General features: G+C 45.4%; 1 protein-coding gene across 21 annotated transcripts in view; it reads right to left on the minus strand.

The window, feature by feature from the left end:
* Nucleotides 1-19,924, minus strand: part of Kif1b (kinesin family member 1B) — a 134,346-nt gene that overhangs the window by 20,459 nt on the left and 93,963 nt on the right. For 16 of the 21 annotated variants that reach the window (XM_087660161.1, XM_087660153.1, XM_087660157.1 and 13 more), the window contains 11 exon segments: nucleotides 19,379-19,497; nucleotides 18,685-18,770; nucleotides 18,208-18,337; nucleotides 17,889-18,051; nucleotides 14,825-14,915; nucleotides 12,653-12,771; nucleotides 11,420-11,475; nucleotides 8,976-9,084; nucleotides 7,312-7,378; nucleotides 4,883-4,967; nucleotides 3,988-4,093 (listed from right to left, as the gene is read on the minus strand). In XM_087660161.1, the coding sequence (XP_087516287.1) occupies nucleotides 3,988-4,093; nucleotides 4,883-4,967; nucleotides 7,312-7,378; nucleotides 8,976-9,084; nucleotides 11,420-11,475; nucleotides 12,653-12,771; nucleotides 14,825-14,915; nucleotides 17,889-18,051; nucleotides 18,208-18,337; nucleotides 18,685-18,770; nucleotides 19,379-19,497 (1,131 nt within the window). 21 annotated transcript variants of the gene reach the window in all.

Raw genomic sequence — 19,924 nt, forward strand, 5'->3', positions numbered from 1 at the left:
GTGTGTGTGTGTGTGTGTGTGTGTGTGTGTGTGTGTGTGTGTGTGTGTGTGGAGGGGGACTACTCTCCAGTCAGCTGAGGTGGAATGAGCTTCCCTAAATGCCTTTCACATGCTTTTAACCTTGATACTCTGCAAACAGTGGCCAGAGGATCCTATGAGTTGAAGGCCAACCTGGTCTATACAGTGAGACTGTCTTTAAGGAAAACTGACTAACTAACAACATTTCTTTTTGCAGACTCAACTCCCAAAGAGAAAATCTGCTCTCCTTGCAGTAGGCACAGAGCAAAACAAAGTAAGTGGGATCTGCAGCAAACTTCAAGCTTAGAGAGATTTGGGTTAGAGCGAGGGAGAAGGGAAGAGAGAATGTCAGAGAACACAGCCTGAGATTTCATATGAAATGCAAAATATTCTATTTTAGAATGTAGAAAAGAACACCTGGGGTGTTGAAAATTTAATAAGTGGAATGATACAATAATTTAGAGCACTGAGTCATTCAGGAGGTTATGCATGAAACTATATACACATTCATCAGAACCAATGGCACCAGGGCATTCCTAGGTTGCACAATAAGGTCTTGCTCTGTTCTAGGTAAAGCCTAGGTTTACACAGGAAAGAAAGCACTGAATTAGAACAGGAACTGAGGCAACATAAGACATAAAGCGTTCTGGGAAACTAGAATCTCTATGTGCAAAAAAGCAAACAGAAAGTACCTAGGAATATCCTTATCAAGAAAGAGCCTGCAAAAACAGAAAATGCTTTCGTTAGTCCAGCAACCAAAAGACAGACAGAAAGAAAAACAAATATATATGGAGAAATAGAAACACACAGAGAAAAATATCCTTAAAAAAGGCAAAATATGCTAAGAAGCAAACTGAATTCTGGTGGACAAACAATGAACAGAGAATCTGGGACACAATCTGATAAGGGACTTATAGTGACATCGATCCTTCTCCCAAGACTTTGACTAAGAAAAACAATGGACCGGGCATGGTGGTGCATGCCTTTAACCCTAGCACTCAGGAGGCAGAGGCAGGAGGGGTCTGTGAGTTCTGAGCCAGTCCAGTCTACAAAGCAAGTTTCAGGACGGCCAGGGAAGTTATAGAGAGAAACCCTGTCTCGAAAAAGCAAAACTTTAAAAAAAGGAAAGATAAAAGATGGACTACAAAGGAATATGGAGACCACATCTGTAACGACCCACCCCCAAGTTGTGACTTAGTACTGGATATGGTAAGAAATGCTGTAGAGCTGAAGAAAACCAAGGCCTGGTTAACAGAAGTGAGGGTGTGAGGAAAACGGGAACAGGATCTTGCCAACGACTCTGTACAACCAACGTGTTAGAGAAGCCCTCTGAGGCACAGAGTGTAGCCAATGTGCAGATCTATGCATTCATTTCAACACTAGCCCTTAGATAGCCTCAACTCGCTATATTAACCTGTGAGCCTGTCATGGTGAACACTGCGTTAACTTGGCAGGACCAAGAATCCCCTCAGAGACAAATCTGCAGGCATGTGTAGGAGGCTTGTCTAGGCCAGGGGAACTGAGGCGGAAAGAGGCTCCCTAATAAGACCTGTGCCATTCCATGGCTGCAGTCCAGACTCAGCACACAGAACCAAGTGAGCAGCACCAGTGCTCACCGCTCTCTGCTCCTTGCTGCAGATGCAGCGAGACCGGCTGCCTCAGGCTCCGGCTGCCTTAGCATGATGGACGGCCTATATTCTGGAGTGGTGATAAACCTCACCTTCCTTGAGTAGCTTTGCCAGGTACTTCACTGCAACAAGACAAGTGACTTCCAAAGCACAGAGGCGTCCCATACACCTGGAGAACTAATTTTAAAAGCCCAGTGGCTTGCTTAGGAGTTACTAGTATATATCTGTTCTTAGACATTATTTTAAATGTATATAGACATTGTTCCTGTGTGGAGGTAAGCGCATCACATGTGTGCTCGGTGTCAGAGGACTTCAGAAGAGGGTACTGGGGTGGAAGTTCTGAGCTGTGCTATGGGTCTGGGAACTGAGTCTGGGTCCTCCTGACGAACAGCCAGTGCTCTTAACTACAGAGCCATTTCTCCAGCCTGCTTAAGTCTTTTTATGCCAACTGTATTTATTATTATAATCATTTACATTTAAACAATCAAACATCAATCAAATATAAAGGCAAAAAGAACTTTCTGTGAAAACCAATTTAAATGATTTTTCCAATATGAAAAGTTGAATTGTTTAATAGTCGTTGAATTTAGGTGAGATTTTTTTTCTTTTAAGATAGAATTTCACTCTGGCCCACAACAGCTTCTGGCTTTTAATACTTTAACCCTCTTCCTTTCGGCTGCCTGTTCTTGTTCCACCAACTGGAAAACCACATCATACACTAGGAGCATGGTTTATAAGAAAGACGTCAGCCTTCCAACAAATGACCCCACAATTAAAGGAAAGACTTGGGCTGGAGAGATGACTTAGTGGTTAAGAACACTGACTGCTCTTCCAGAGGTCCTGAGTTCAATTCCCAGCAACCACATGGTGGCTCACACCCATCTGTAATGGGATCCAATGCCCTCTTCTGGTGTGTCTGAAGACAGTGACAGTGTACTCATATACAAATAAACAAATCTTTTGGGAAAAAAAAAGAAAGAAAAGATGACTTATTGTAAGAATTGATAATGAGTACACTCAAAGCTTCAATTAATACAAAAATGCTGAGCGGGAGAGATAAGCCGGCAGACGAGGACCCAAGTGTACTTCCCAGGGCTCACACGGTTGATGGAGAGAACTGACTCCAGCAAGGTGTCCTTTGACTTCCATATGTACACACCTTCACACATACACACAAAGTAAAATGTATATATATTTCTCTTACACATACACACTAAATAAAATGTATATATATATTTAAAAAGTTCAAGGTGTCTATCTTTCATTATTCTCAACTTCAACCAACTGATTTGAAGCCGAATTCACTTCAGATAGCACCCGACCTGTTACTGGACTCAGGTCAGAGGACCTGTCAAGGGTATTTCAGTGTATACACAGGCCCAGCATAGTCAGGGGTTCAACCCAACACCATCTACTTAGCAGCAGAAGGAAACAGTGACGAATGCCATCTGAACACTGGCAAGAGAGAGTCATGAGGTGTCTCTGCTGACTTCAGAGACACAGTGTTATTTATGGTCTGCCCAGGAAGAGACGATGGTACCTCTCCCCAGACACAACACCCACTCATACTCCTCCTCCTCCTCACGGGCTCTGCCAACTCTCCTTGCATGCAGAAAAGCAAGCATGTTTGTTTGTTTGCTTTTCCTTCTCCTATACAAAACTGCAATAGAAGGAAAAAGTTAATCCTGGCCCAAACCTATTCATTCTGTTTCTGCCTCCTGTCTTACTCCCACCCTTTTCCCAACACACACACGAGCAAGTTCTCCAGGGTCTAAAGCAGCACAGAGGACTGCTAAGGCAGTGTCCTCCGTCCATACTGGACACGCATGGGCTCCTGGTTACCAGCTTTCCGGTTCTCCAAGACAATAACCTAACCTAGAGTGGGAATTAGAGGCTGTTCTAAGTCACAAGATGGGATGCTGGGAATGGAATTTGGGTCTTCTACAAGAGCAGTAAGTACTTTTAACTACTGAGTCATTTTTCCAGCTCTGAAAACAGAATTTGTTTATTTATATTTTTGGTTGTGAGCCTAGCCTTTAACGGATGGCTGAGCCATCTCTCCAGCCCAGAATTTGTTTATTTAAAGATACGATCTCTCTATGGAGTCCGTAGTCCTGGCTGCCCTGCAGCTTCCTATGTAGACAAAGTCAGCCTTGAACTCAGAGACCCTCCAATCTCTGCCTCCCAAAGGTGGATTTAAGGGGTACAGCACCACAGCAGATCTTTGAAGTGAAAAGGAAATTGCTGTCTTCGTTTGCACCAGGGGTCACTGCAAACAGGGAGTCTGATGTGAGTCCATCAGACAGCAGCAGCTGACACTTGTGTGGCACGGGGTACCTACCTGCTGGAGCTGTGAGAAGACTTGAGGGACTTAGCAGAGATGATGTTTAGGGAAAGGATAGCATCAACTGCAGCTTCATCCACCTCAGGTTTATTCCTAATCCGACCTAAAAGAAGGGATAAAGAAACCAGAAGGTGAGCACCTTAAAAAATAAGATATAACTTTGTTAAATCAAAAGGTCTGGTGGCGGGGTTGGGGATTTAGCTCAGTGGTAGAGCGCTTGCCTAGTAAGCACAAGGCCTTGGGTTCGGTCCCCAGCTCCGAAAAAAAGAAAAAAAAAAAAAAAAAAGGTCTGGTGGCACAGGCTTATCATTTTAACTACTTAGCAGAAAGACCACAAGTTCAAGGCCAGCCTGGACAGCTTAGGGACATACTATCTTAAAAAAAAAAAAAAAAAAAAAAGAAAGAGTAAGAGGGAGCAGCTTAGTGGTAGAACATGTGTAAGACCCCGGTTCAATCATCAGTACTACGTCTTAGTGGAAGGGCATTTGCCTAGCATGCATGCATATATATTCCCCCCCCCCCCTCAATTGAACCCAGGACCTTGCATCTACTAGATAATCATTCTTCTCCTAAGCCACACCCAGCACTCGAGAGCTTCAAACCTGTAGGGCAGCGGTGACACACACCTTTAGTCTGAGCACTGGGAGGCAGAGGCAGGCAGATCTCTGAGTTTGAGGCCAGCCTGGTCTACAGAGGGAGTTCCAGGACAGGCAGGACTACATGGAGAAACCCTGTCTTGAGCCTCCTCCCCCCACCAAGAAAGAAAGAGAGCTTCAAACTCAAGGAGTCTACTTTCTTCACTTTGTGGTCTCCAGTTCTGCACACCTCCCCTGCACTCAGCAGAGTGATGACATCTCTAAAAGGCCAGGCTCCCTCAGCTGACTGTACTCACCTACCACCAGCTCACGGACATCTTTCCAGTGGAGCTCACTGCCCTTCTCATGGATAATAGTCACTGTGATCCGTCGCTGGATGCCCTGGGCAACGGATCAAAATTACAATTTAGAAGAATGTATTAGAAATGAACAAACCAGCTGCTGATCTGGTTTTAAGAGACGCCTTGTAGCTTCACCCCTGTAATCACAGGATGAAGCTTGAGGCCAGATGAATTCACACATCCTGGGAAAGAGAGAGAGAGAGGTGGAGGTGGGGCTGGGACAGACAGACAGAGACACACACAAAGGTGGGGAAGGCAGAAACAGATTGAGACCCTGTAATAGGGAGATGGAGCTTGCTGCAACATGGATACCTGGACAAGAAGTAGTTTTGAGCATTGGCTCAAATTTTTTTTTAAAAAAGACTGGATTTTGCTATGTAGCTCAAACTGGTCAGGAATTACTAAGAAGCTAAGACCGCCATTGAATTCATCATTCTGCTCTGCATCCTGAATGCTGGGATTATAAAAGTGTAGTGACACACTAGGCTTTGGATATTATTTTACCAAATGAGTAGTGTACATTTAAAAAGCATGGTTTTAATCTATTCAGACTTTCACCATCAACCTCATGAAAAGCTTCTTGCGGTACTCGGTGGCACATGCCTGTAATCCGAGTACTTAGAAGACTGAGGCAAGAGGATCTCTTAAATTCAAGGACCTGGGCCACACATCAAGACTCTATTACAAAAATACAGTGTCAAGGACATTGCTCAGTGGTAGAGTACTTGCCTAATACAAAAAGGGGTTCAGATTTAATGACCTATACAGCGAAAACCAAAACAAGTCCAGAAAAAGCAAGTCAACAAACCCCCATTGCGGGGGCTGGAGAGAGATGGCTCAGGGGTTAAGAGCACTGACTGCTCTTCCAGAGGTCCTGAGTTCAATTCCCAGCAACCACATAATGGCTCACAACCATCTGTAATGAGAGCTGGTGCTGGTTTCTGGCCTGCAGGCATACACACAGGCAGAACACTGCGTACATAATATATAAATACATTAAAAAAAAACAACCATTGCCAGGTTATGGTGGCTCAGAGCTGTTAAGCCAATGATCAGAGGCTGAGCCGAGAGCACAAGAGTCACACCAGGATGGATGCCAGGTAGAAGGGCAGAGTAAAAATCTGTCTCAAATGAATTAATACAAAACTGAAAGACTGACATTGAAACACAACCATGAACCATATAGAATATTGTATGAGAGCAACACAAAGGGTAGTGATTGAACTTCATCGTTTCCATACATTGATACACTGTGTTCTGACCATAGCTATCTACACTGCCTCTCTCCCACTCTTCCTAATGCTCCCACCTTGTCACCTTCCTAGCTTCACCAACCACACAGTTAATGCGGAACAGTGTTTGGTAAGGGCTGTGTGCGGGGCCTTGGACGACTTACCCGTGTCTATATCCATAAAGGAGAGAGGCTTTTGTAGTAATCACCAACTAATAGTAACTCTGTCAAGGATGAAGTCTTAGAGGGCCTCCCCCAGACCCTTTCTCACAATAGCTATTCTAAGATATATTTATACATATTGTATTTTTGCTTAATAAAATAATTTGAAGTGGGAAGATCTATTTCTTTGAAGTGGGAATACAAACCTTTAATCCAGATTTTTTTGTTATTTTTGAGACAGGGTTTCTTTGTGTAGCCTTGGCTGTCCTGGAACTAGCTCTGTAGGTCAGGCAGGTCCCTAACTAACAGGGACTGGCCTGCCTCTGCCTCTGAAATGCTGGGTTAAAGGCACAAGCCACCACCAGCCAGCTACTCCAGACCTTTAGAGGCAGGAAGACCTGTCTATATCTGGGCCATACATTCTATAGAAGGTCACAGAAGAAGGAAGCCTTGTTCTCTGCCTGCTTGTTCTTGCCCTTCCTAGCAAGTCCATTCCTTCACAGGCATTACAGTTTACATCTTGTGGACTCCAGCGTATGCTGAGGACAAGCTGAGACATTCAGTCTTGTACATGGAGCAACTACTGGATTATTGGACTAGCTGCATGCAAGTTATTCTAGTAAATCACCACCCCCTTTTGTGTGTGTGTGTGTGTGTGTGTGTGTGTGTGTGTGTGTGTGTGTGTGTGTATGTGTATGTGTATATATGGAGAGGGAGAGAGGGAGAGAGAGAGGAAAAGGGAGAGGGAAAGGGAGAGAGAGAGAGGGAGAGAGAGAGAGAAAGAGAGAGATTGATTCTAAGTTGTTACTCCACAAAACTCTAATACAAATAGAAACAGTATTTGATGTTTTGTATTCAATTCTTCAATTCCCAGGTATTTTTTTACCCTGATTTTAAAAAAAGAGACAAAACAAAAATGTCCTCCCACATCCCCTCTCCAAACAGAGATGAAAAACTGAGAAATCTATTGTTCTGTCTCAGACATCAATACCTGGTGCAGCAAAAATGTCCCCTGGCAGGGCAAGCCTGCTGTATGGTCAACCACAGCTGGAATATACCTATAAAAATAAAAACACAGAAGACAGAAGTTAGGACTGCTTCACCTGCCAAGTCGTCCTAGGTTGTAGCCAAGGGGAATCTGTTCTACGCTCTGCTCCATGTCTGGCCCGGTACGGCACGTCATCACAGAGCCACCTGCACGGATCTGTCTCAGCGTCCCTGCCTGCCTGGAGTGTGGAAAGATGGTGACTTCTCTGTTCCATCTCTGTCCACTGCATAATAATCCAGTAAATAATGAATAACTGTCACAGCACCGAGTGGAATAAGAAATAGGTAATTTCCAGTTCTAACTCTAAAGCTACAGAAGGCAATTACTTTAGTAGAAACCACAATTAACAACTTCTTCATAATGGAAGCTACGATAACATTGCAGATCTGCCTGTGGTAAGTCACCTTCTTCAGACGACTGTCAACTGAGCAGCTACAGAGCTCTATTTGACACGGGGTCCTAAGCAGAGCAGACACTAACGGTTAATGGTGCTGATCATCACTGATGGTGTCTCACTGCAGGATACATAGGAACACTGCAGTACAGTTACTCTCTAACGAGGGCTAACTGATGTACAACCTGGGCTAATGGTACCTGCTTGGCTGTTTCAAGAGTAGATTCTCTTGTGTTTTTTGTTTTGTTTTTTTTTGTTTTGTTTTTTTGTTTTGTTTTTTTTTTTTTTTTGGTTCTTTTTTTCGGAGCTGGGAACCGAACCCAGGGCCTTGCGCTTCCTAGGCAAGCGCTCTACCACTGAGCTAAATCCCCAGCCCCATCTTTTATGTTTTTCACAAGGCATTTCAGATACAACAATAAGCAATGACTGCATTCATTATTTACTCTAACACAGCTCATGGAGACAGGAATCTTATGTGGACCCTGGTAATTTAGGAGAGTGGCTCTTTTTCAGGGGTATCTGGAGCGTTTTACACAGGTACAGGCCAAAGGTACTACACAATTTCCTACAATGTCGTGGTGGTCTCAAATAGTGGCAAGGTGGAAAATTTTAATTCAGGGATTAATTTTTATAAAATAAAACAAAATCTTAATCCACTGACCTCATTGAGATTAGTATTCTAATTTCAAAATATTGCATTATTTATTCATTTGTGTGTGTGCATGTGTGTGTCTGTGCTTGTGTGTGTGTGTGCTTGTGTGTGTGTGCGCGTGCTCACGACACTACCATGGCACATGTGTGGAGGGAGAAGGACAACTGAAGTTCTCACCTTCCACCGTGTATGTCCCAGGGATCAAATCGGACTGCCAGACTTGGCAGCAGGTGCCCAGATCCGCTGCCCCCTCTCCTCAGCCCCCAGTGACCTCCGTGGGAACCTGAGGCATGTCCTTACAACCTGTGCCCCAATCCTAACAGAACCACCACGCTGGAGTCTTCCCTCACAACCAAGGGCACGGGCACCCACCATATTGCTGTTGCTAATCAACCCACCAGGTGGCCTCTGGCGAACGCCTCATCGGAGAGAAGTATAGCAAGGCACCAATTCAATCCTGAAGAGGAACTTGACAAGACAAGGATGCAGGAACCCAAGCAGGCTCAGCGCTCTATCTCTAACCTGAACACTTGATTGAAATGTATTCAAAATTGGACTTACTCTCCAGTAGGCTCCAGTTCACTGATCTCAAACCAAACCAGAAGGTCGTACTTGCTCATGCTTTGCCCAAGGCTGGTTTTGTTCATGGTGTTTAACTTAGTGGCTGGAACTTTAAAAACATTTTATAACAAGTCAAAAATCTATTCCTGGTTTACTCAGCAAAAATATAAGCATCTTTAATGTCAATCTCTGAGAGGAGAAAGTTCAACACTAAGTGTGTCAGGGTCTAAATCAGAGCACTAAGGTCCTCTGTCTCAAAACACTGTTTCTAAACATGAGAAAAGAGGCTTTTATATAAAATAAATGTGCTTTACAGATCATTAGAAATCCTTTGCTTTCCAGAGTTTCCCATCTGGGGCATGGTATCACATCACGACCATATTGGGAAGATGATGCTTGGGAAACACCAGGGCATGTCACTAGGGCTGTCTGCCAACCCACAGCTCCCAGACCTCCCCATATCTAAGAATCACCAAGATTTTAAAGATGGTCAAATCGAGGGTTATACCCCAGAGAATCAAATCATAATGTCTGTGTGTCTGTGGGTGGGACCTGGAATTCTCCAATGCTTGTACTCTGCAGGCGGATCTGAGGCCATTAGTCTGATCTATAAATACGAGAATCTGAAAGTAGCCTTCTGTTGTGCATTGTTTTCAGATTTAAGTCCCACAGTCCTGACAATACTAAAGCTATGTGTCTGCGGTTAAGCTGCTTACTCTGTGAGTCTCTCCTCAACTGGTAAAATGCGGATCATAATATTCAGTCTACTACTTTGAAAAGTACTGTGAAGACCCAGCACATGGCATCTATGAGGGGCTTTAGCAGTCACGGAGCTCCTCAAATGAACAGCCCACTGGCAGCAGTCGCCCAGCTGAGCTTCACAATGCTGGGGCTGCTAATAAGGAAGCTGCTTCCGCTCTGGCAGTCATCAACATAAGCAAACCCTAAGTGCTCAGGAAAGAGAGGGGAGGGGAAGATAGAAGAGAGGAGGTGGGGAGGAACACAGCTCAGTGCTAAAATGATTGTCTAACAGGCACAAGGCCCAGGGTTTGATTCATAATGCTACTAATAAAAACCAACTATTAGTTTAAAAAAATCAAAATATGAAATACTATTGCAAAAATACAAACAAAAGTGTCAGGAGGTCGAAATGTAAATAAGAAATACTCAAGTTAATAAAGATAAAAGAAAAGTGTCAGGAGGGGTGACGCTGGCTAAGTAGACAGCACGCTTGCTAGGACAGGTGAGCTCTAGGTTTAACCCCTAGCGCTCTGTAAACTGGGTATGAGGTACACACATGTGCAGGTAAGATGGGACTTGTAGGTCAGAAGTTCAAGACCATCCGCAGCTATAAAAGTAGTTCAAGGCTAGCCTGGGCTAGAGACCTTGTCTCAGGGGGAAAGCCAGGGCGTCGCATCCTCAGAGCAATGTGAAAGAGACGGAGGTAAGGGACTCCCTGACTCCTGGAGGGACTGTGACGTGGTCCTGACAATGCGAGAGCTCTACAGTAACTCGGGGACAGAGACGTCAGTGCTTCATGGAGGCCGGGTCTACATCTAACGAAGATCTAGTTTAGCTACTAACCATGGTGTCTGGGTACCCTTTCCTGCTGGAAGCTGGGAACTGGCGGAAAGAGAAAAGGCGGCAATGAATCGGCCTCATTCTGGAAGGTGGCAACAGCAGAGGAAGCAAGCACATTGGCGTGCTCAGAGAATGCATCCAACACATGCACATTCACATAGCCAGCCATGAGAAACTGCATCAGCTCAATCTTTCTTTCATGGTCTGAAGGCCGATGGGGATGGGACATAGACAGGAAGGAGAATGAGCATGGGGCAAGGGTGGGGTTTGGAAAGTGGTCAGTAAGGAAAAAGAACAAAAATAAAGAAAAGTGAAAACAAGCTCAAGGAAGAGAAACAAATTCTGATGCTCTCTTGCATAAGAGGGTATCTATGTGCTACAGGGAAGGAACTTGACTATATGTGCCACAAACGAATGAGTCATGCTTAAGGTATGGACATGCTAGTTATACTGAGATATGTGGGTGCCTCTAAGAATACAGCTACAAACACATCATCCCTTATCCTGAGTATGGACAACTATTATCTGTCAATCAAAAATAAGGTTCCACAATAAAGCTTAACACGCAGAATAAATTTAATACGCAAAGGACTGCTATGACTGACAGAAGTAATCACATATAAAGCAGAGAGATTTAAGAAGGAGGGGAGATTATTAAAGTCTGAATGAGAAGAGCAGAGAGACAGAGCCTAATTATTTCTGACTTCTCAGATCTGGGCCAAGCACTCTTGCTCCTGTTAGAAATACACAAGAGGAGCAGGACGCAAGGACAGAGAGAGAAGGAATTCGGGTGGGATTCTCTTCTCGTCTGGAAATTGTTCAGAATAGATGTGTGCACAAGAGAGAGCACAGCTGCTGCTCACCTGGTCTGGAGAGTGGCATGGGTGGGGGGAAGAATCTTCGAGATGGCTGAGGTGGACTGCAAAGAGAAAAGGAAAACATCCTTAGGACTGAAAAGAGTTAAGTGTCAAAAATAATGGCAAGCTTAAAATGTTTAAATCTTTGGGGGTTTTTGCCTTTTTTTTTTCCAGGCTTGCCTCGAACTCACAGAGATCGGCCCACCTCTGCTTCCAGGGCTGGAATCAGAGACATGCCCCTGCCCTCCACCCCTTAGCATTCCACTGCTTAAATCTTCTTAGGAAAAGGGATACCCAACACAATCCCACACAGAGGCCAACACATTTTGATAAAAGTCCTCCTCTAAATTTCAACTGGTGCTGCCATTACCACCAATAAAAGGCATGGTGGCTCACACCTTTAATTCAGCACTCACTGGCAGGGGCAGGGGCAGGGGCAGGGGCAGGGGCAGGGGTAGGGGCAGGGGCAGGGGCAGGGGCAGGGGTAGGGGCAGGGGCAGAGGCAGAGGCAAAGGCAGAGGCAGTGGCAGAGGCAGAGAGATCTCTAAGTTTGAGGATAGCCTGGCAGGGGCAGGGGCAGGGGCAGGGGCAGGGGCAGGGGCAGGGGCAGGGGCAGGGGCAGGGGCAGGGGCAGGGGCAGGGGCAGGGGCAGGGGCAGAGGCAGAGGCAGAGGCAGAGGCAGAGGCAGAGGCAGAGGCAGAGGCAGAGGCAGAGGCAGAGGCAGAGGCAGAGAGATCTCTAAGTTTGAGGATAGCCTGGCAGGGGCAGGGGCAGGGGCAGGGGCAGGGGCAGGGGCAGGGGCAGGGGCAGGGGCAGGGGCAGGGGCAGGGGCAGGGGCAGGGGCAGGGGCAGGGGCAGGGGCAGGGGCAGGGGCAGGGGCAGGGGCAGAGGCAGACAGATCTCTAAGTTTGAGGATAGCCTGGTCTTCCATAGTGAGTTGCAAGACAGCCTGGGCTACATAAAGAGACCCTGTCTCAAAAACAAGAACAAACAGAAGTTATATCACTGATCTCATTAGCTGTGAGGACTCCACTTTGAGTTCTGCTTCATGAAGAAGGCTGTCAGAACCAACTACACGCACATTCTAGCTCTACTGTGCCAACTTTCTACTCTATTAATAAACTTTTCTTCTTATAACAAGTAGTGACAATTCTGCATCCCTCAAGAGTTCTTTTCCAGAAAGCAAGGACCTAAAAACCAGAGCAGCAACAACAAAGCCTTCGCTTGTCTCACGCAGACCTGTTAAGCTCTTGTCCTTGCAGATGAAGTGGGTGCTGCTGGTAATGCCCGAAGACCTCAAACACGATGGGTTTGGTTTTGATGTAGTCCACAAATGACTCGGTGACCTCCACTGCAATCTAGTAAGAAGAACGTTCAGTGAGGTTAGGGTAAGAATAGGACAGGCAGGCACACGTGTGTGCTTCTAGCAGCCGTCAGCACTGTCAGGTATCCTGTATGTGCTGGGCGCGTGACTGCACAAGACAGCTTTTCCTCTGCTCCTCATTCTAATGCCGCTTTACCAAGCTTCTGCATTCTAGACCCTCCGTGGCGCAGCAGAATTGCCCTTCCTCTGCCTCTGCTCATTGTTTCAAGACTTGCCTGTTGCTCTCTCTACCTGCTTTCTCCGAGGAATGGCCAGGAATCTGCTAGAAAGGCTTTCCCTCCAAAGCCCAGGTGATTGGTAAGAGGTAAGAACATGTGTTGACTGTGGCCTATGAGCAGAGGCAACGCCAAGTCTGACACCCGCTTTTCTTTTCCTCATCTTTTATTTCTGCTACCTCTCTTTCTACATAACCATTCTCCCTCATACAAAAAAGCCACTTAAAATCTTTCCATATAGAAAATGTTCCCTGGGGTTGGGGATTTAGCTCAGTGGTAGAGCGCTTGCCTAGGAAGCGCAAGGCCCTGGGTTCGATCCCCAGCTCTGAAAAAAAGAACCAAAAAAAAAAAAAGAAAAGAAAATGTTCCCTTTTGAATGTACTGACTCATTCTCATGTCTCCACACTTTATATCTATAGTTCCCCTCATGAATTCTAAGCTCCTTGGGGACTTCTGTGGTTTTATGAGTCAGATGCTTATTAAATGACTGGTCAGTATTTATCAAATACGTATTTTATTTTAATTATAGGTACATGTGTATGTTTATGTTTGGGATAAGTGCATGTGAGTGGGTCAATGTCCTCAGAGGCCAGAAGAGGGTTTTGGATCCCTTGCAGCTGGAGTTATAGACAGTCGTGAGCCAACAGACATGGGCTGGGAACCTAAGTCAGGCCTTCTACAAGAGTGAGACACAATCAACCACAGAGCCGTCTCTCTAGCCCCACAGTTCATGCTCTATTTTAAATTTTATTTTGATTGTCCCTTCCATTCTGACTTCCTATAATTAAAGTTTTTGTTTTTGTTGGAGTTCAAACCTAGGACATGTGCATGTGAGGTGAGCACTCTACAACCCTGGCCTGGGCCTCTCTCTCTAGAGAGTGGACGTGATGAGTGATGACCAACACAAGGCATGGTTGGAAGCCACGCTTCACTGTGCTGAAGCCCTATCCTTCCTCTCCCAGCTTTGTAACCCAGGCGAGGGCCTGAGTTCCCTCAGCTGTGGCACAGGGATTGTGACAGTCTGTGGTGGGCAAGTGAGGATGAGACGGCAGAGAAAACATAACCAGGACAACACAAGTCTTTCCTAAGCACTGTGTTGCGATGGCGCTGGCATTGGCTTGATGCTGAATTAACTTATTTGTGTGCATGGTGCTTGTGTTCTGGTGCTCATGTGGGGATGAGAAGACAGCGTGTGGATCCTCAGGACTGAACTCAGGTCACAGGCCTGTCAGGAAGGGCTTATAGCAGCTGAGCCATCTCCCCACTCCCAAGATGACTCATCAATGAAGTTTGACTGAAATTCTACATGCAAGTTGGAAAGTCTACGCCCTTGCTTCACGCATTCAGAGAGTTGTAGGGGACATGAATAGTTAAATTAGACACGAGGGAAAGGCTCCCAATCTCAGCTTAGGTACAGAGGTATTATATCTCTACAGTACTTGTAAACAATAATTAAGTATCTTAGACTTTACAGGATACTACGTTACTTATCAAAACTTACAGTAAACATGCTTCTTTTTTTCTAAGATACAAACATTCCTTAAAAATTCATATTTAAACTAATGGAACATTTGACTGGGACACTAGACGCACACACTCAGTGGGCCCCTATAATTTGGTAAGAGCCTGGCTGCTCTCCTCTGCAGACTACCTTACTGCCCTGGCCACAATCTTTACTCTTCATTCTCTCTGCAAAGCTCCCCTATTCAAGCACACCAAACAGCTCATACATCACACGATCATCCTCCCTTAGCCAAAATATCAGGGTACATAAACCGGAGAGATAAGTGGCAAAATGTTCCCATTACTCACATTCTGTACATGGTAAAAGCCCAGGGGACTTCCTCTTCCGTTGTTCTTCAGGGGTTCAGTGGAGAACGCTTCGTCATGCCGATGCAAAAAGCTTAATAAAAAGATAGACAGATGAACAGTGCATCAAAATTAATCAGAATCTCATTGTGTTTCAAGAGTCTCATTATGAAGGTCAAGCTGGCCCCAAACTCACAGAGACCCATCTGCTCCTGCCTCTAAGCACTGGAGTACACAGTGTGTGCTACTGTGTCTGACAGAACCTGTTTAAGAGCTCACTTTGGACTCAAGCTGGAAGCTTAAGAACAAAGCACATTTGTTTGTTTGTTTGTTTGTTTGTTTTTACTGAGCCAAATGATCACCTCTTTCTGTGTTAGCATTCTCAATACCATACAGAGGGTACTTCAGACTCAAAACTAGCTGAAAAATTAAACCAACCTGCCTATTTATGTAAGTGGCCATATATACAAGCATGACTCACAGAAGGTAAAGAAGTCAACACATCTGTAGCAGGATGTGGCGCACACAACTGTAATATGAGCACTCAAGAAGGAGAGGGCAGGAGAATTGCAGAGTTCAAGGCCACTGAGGTCTGCATAGACGTTCCAGGCAGCCAGGGATACACAGAGAATCCCTGTTTTAAAACAAGCCAACTACCCCTCCAACCCAAAACCCAAGTGAACAAACCTACCCCAAACCCAAAAACCAAAAAAAGTCTAACCCCAACCCACAAAAGAACAAACCTGGGTTTGGGGATTTAGCTCAGTGGTAGAGCGCTTGCCTAGTTTGGTCCCCAGCTCCGAAAAAAAAAAAAGAAAAGGAAAAAAAAAAAAGAGCAAACCTACCCCAAAAACCTAAAAGGTAAATGAATACACCTGCTCCACCAAGACCCCACATCAACCAAACCCACCCAAGTCCCCTGAAAAAAAGTATAAAGCATTGTTCTTTTGTAGAAGTTTTTGTTCATTTGTTTTGTTAAAATTAAAATCCTATTATATACAGAAATCTTGGCAAATCTGAGCCTCTGCGAGAACAGTAAAACTGCCCTTGGGAGACTGGCCTAGGAGTCTACTATCTAGACCAGAGATGCTCAAAAGCCATCTCTTCCAGGAAATCTCCTGACATAAACCTCATGGTTTTATGTTCTGATGGCAGCAGGGACCTACTTCTCCTCAAAAGTGACAGTGATGCACCACTGTGTGCCTGTTTCTCCAGCAGGTGGCAAGTGTTTGCCCACAGGGCTTGACACACAGATGACACTCTAAAAGGTTAAACGGCATGAAGAAGATTTTTTTTTTAAAGAAAATGTTTAGATTTAAGTGTATGAGTGTTCTGATTGAACCTATGCATGTGTACTAAATGTACGCATATGTATCATATATATGCCTGGTGTCTCAGGTGCTCAGAAGGGGTGGAGTTAAGGTTGTAAAGCACCGTGTGGATGCTGAGATCCGAACCGGGGTCTTCTCCAAGAGCAGTGAGTGCTCTTAACCACCGAGCCAGACTCCAGTGCCCAAGATTCCAAAGATTTGGAATAGCAGGAAAGTGTCGTAGTTTGCTGTTGACTTTCACATCAGTTCTCCAGGTCTGAGGGTGACAGTGCTCTGCCGAGTGCTCCAGATCACTAGCGATCTGTACAGTGCACTCTGCCTTCCAGGCTTATGCAATATCTTTTCTGGACTCTTTAAAAAATACACACATTTAAAATTGCTTATGTGTTTATTATTTTACTGTATTTACTTTTTTTTAAAAGATTTACTTATTTATTATATATACTGTGAAGACACTGTAGCTGTCTTCAGACACACCAGAAGAGGGCATCAGATCTCATTACAGATGGTTGTGAGCCATCATGTGGTTGCTGGGAATTGAACTCAGGACCTCTGGAAGAACAGCCAGTGCTCTTAACTACTAAGCCATTTCTCCAGCCCATTTTACTATTTTATTGGTGTACCATATGCAAGTGCATTGTGCCCACAGAGGCCAGATGAGGGACTCACAGTCTCTGGAACTGTGTTACAGATAGCTGTGTGCCCCTAGGTAAGTGCCTGGTAATTGGACCCAGGTCCTTTGGCAGAGCAGGCAGTGTTCTTAATGACTGCGCCTTTTCTCCAGTCCCTTGGTATCTCTTTTTTTTTTTTTTTTTTTTTTTTTATTATTATGCCTGTACCTTTCCTTCTCTTCTTGTTCCACCACCCGCACTCTAGTTTTTCTTCTCCTGGCCTTACATACCACATCTGCCAGAGGTGCCCGTGAGCACAAGTGGGCCTGAGCCACCGTCTCAGTGGCACTGGTAACCTTACATGCCTACCCGCATCTCCTCCACACACTTCATACAGTGATGGTTTTTCTTTACATCATATACGTTTCCTTTTTCCAAAGTGCTAAATATGTAAAACTGTTGGGAAGACAATTTGCCTGGTTTTTTAAGAAGACATTCAGCATGAAAAGCACTGAAGACTAGCAGGCTCCTCTGGATCAGACACCACGTTCCTGGAATACAGAGACAGTGCAGAGTGCTCTGGCGGGATGTGGTGTAGACTCCTGGGACTCTGACTAATTCCTGCATGGGGCTTGACTACTAGTCTCATCTCGAGTGACCAAAGTGCTCTTTCAGGGACTTGTCATGTTTTCTCTCTCAAGAGCTTTCATCTTTCACACATGTAAAGCACTCTACAGAAAGAAGGACAGACATCTCTGCAGTTAACAACTTGCTAGATGGGCACAGAGAAAGGGCAATGCGTATTTTTTGAATGAGAAATGTCCCCATGCATGGACACTTGGTCCTGAGTTGGTAGCTGTTTGGGAGGTTCGGGAGGAGGAGAGCCCTGCTGGGGACGTTCATTCCTAGAAGCCCCACCCCACTTCCTGTTCTCTCTCTCTGCTTCCTGCCTGTGAATGAAAATGAGACCAGTCCATCTCCTGCTCACACCGCCATGCCTTTTCTGCATGATGGACTCTGCCCCACTGAACCTGTAGCCTAAATTAAACCTTTCTTCGCCAGGCTGCTTTTCGTCAGGGTATTCTACCATGGAAACAGAGAAGTTAACTACCATAGGTGACTTACTTGAACTGACAAAAGATGTCTGCATACTCCGGCAGGATGCCACTGGCCTGGAGCACAGTGACTCGGAAAGTGAACGCACTGCCCAGTTTCAGGTGGTTACCAATCTCTTCGGAAAATCCTTCCATCACCATCTTCCCGTCCAGCAGAGTGCCCGACTTCAAATCTGAAGAGTTAAGTGACACATGGTTCAAGTAACATAAAGAGGAGGAGCGGGCGTTCTTCCTGTTTCTAGTCGACCAAAGCCATTATCTTGCTTGTCTGTGGTACCCAATGCTTTCCCAGTGAGAATCTCCTCAATGACAGTCATCTGTCTACGTACCCAAGTCATTCATTCGATTGACTTCTTCTGGAGGACTGATGACTTCAGAACTCTGGCCCTGTCCCTCAACAATCCTCAGCTCCTCCAAGGACAGACCAGAACGAGTCATTGCAGCTGAAGGGAAGTCACTCTGAAAGTAAGGCACGGCGAGGTAAGGGCCTGCTCTCCATTTCCTGACTGACTTTTGTTTGTACAAAAATAATATTTTTATTTGTACAACAAACTATTTTTGCAAGTTAATCCTTAAATGGACTAAGAATTGTCTGAGAGAAGGCAGTGTGCTCAAGCATTTTCATCTTTGGAACTGCAGACACATCCGTATTTCACTGAGTAACTGTGGTATAACCAGCGTCTTAGAATGGCTAGAGTTGAAGACCAGAGGATTGGGTGCCAGCAGTGCACGCTTTGCTCATAAGACCAATTACTTCTTTTTCTCTCCTCAAGGTGTTCGCTCCTTCTTTCCCAAATACTTCTTACCTGATTAAAGTACTCATTATCAAAAGATATTTTAGCTGTTCCTGACTGTCGAATTCCAGAGCCATAATCAGGAGCTTCTTCATCCGCTAAGTAGAAAGAAAGCCAGCAGTGAATGAAAGCACACGTGGGAGGAGGGGCTTACTATGGGGTTGGCCCGGCTTCAAACCACACAATCCACTATGCCAGTCTAAACCGCTCATCACTTTCACAAAGTCAATCTGAGACTTTACTTATGTTACCCGCCAGCTGTCCTAAAACAGCAATGTCCCAGACTAAGGTGAAATCATGACACTTAAGAGCTGGGATGGCGGTGGGATAAAGCTAATAGAAAGGAAAGAATGGAGGCCTTCCCCAAGTTGAGCAAACACACTACCACTCATGTATGTGACTGAAGTGTCACCTGCATCAAGAACCTAGCCTGCTTTTTCTATGATTTCTTCTCTTTTTAAATTTTATTTTATGTTCATTGGTGTTCCGCTTACATGTGTGTCTGTGTGAGGGTGTTGGATCTCCTGGAATTGGAGTTACAGACAGTTGTGAGCTGCCATGTGGGTGCTGGGAATTGAACCTGGGTCTTCTGTTAGAGCAGTCAGTGCTCTTACCTGCTGAGCCACTGCTCCAGCCCCTAGCCTGCTTCTCCTATGGGGAAGAACCCCAGCTCTCATTTAGATAAGGTCAGCTCTCTCTAACTCACCTGCAATGGCCTGCACAGCCACTCGAAGGAAGCCCCGCACTTCCCCCTTCTCACTGACGATGGCCACCCTGTGAATCAGGGGCACTGGATACAGCAGGTTGCTCAAGTACACAAATGCCCTGTGGACAGAAACCCAGACAAACATCAGAACATCTGAGGAAGGAGAGGCTGGGGGCTCTCTGCCTCCCCCCACTCAGCTGAATTCTGAGCTCTTCGATCGCTTCCAGGTGTGTCGTCAGCACAAACTCAACACATGAGCTGTGCAGAAGCACGGCAGAGCAGCTGACAAAGAGCAACGTACACCAAATTACTCTACCAAGACACTGCACCTTGGGAAGAAGAGCGGCACTTGGAAGGAAATGTTCAAGCACAGAGTGCTGCCAAGGAGAGGAGCCCACTGAAGAGCTTACTCTTCAGAATAAGGATGCATCAATCGATCCATAGGCAAAACAGAAACCAAGAGATAAGGGGGATCCGAGTGAAGAACGGTTAGTAGCTGTAAAATGGGTTTTACATCCCAGCACAGAGCCTTGTTTTACTTAAAGG

This window comes from Rattus norvegicus, chromosome 5 (genome assembly GCF_021556685.1).
Source record: "Rattus norvegicus strain SHRSP/BbbUtx chromosome 5, alternate assembly SHRSP_T2T, whole genome shotgun sequence".
Classification (NCBI taxonomy): domain Eukaryota; kingdom Metazoa; phylum Chordata; class Mammalia; order Rodentia; family Muridae; genus Rattus; species Rattus norvegicus.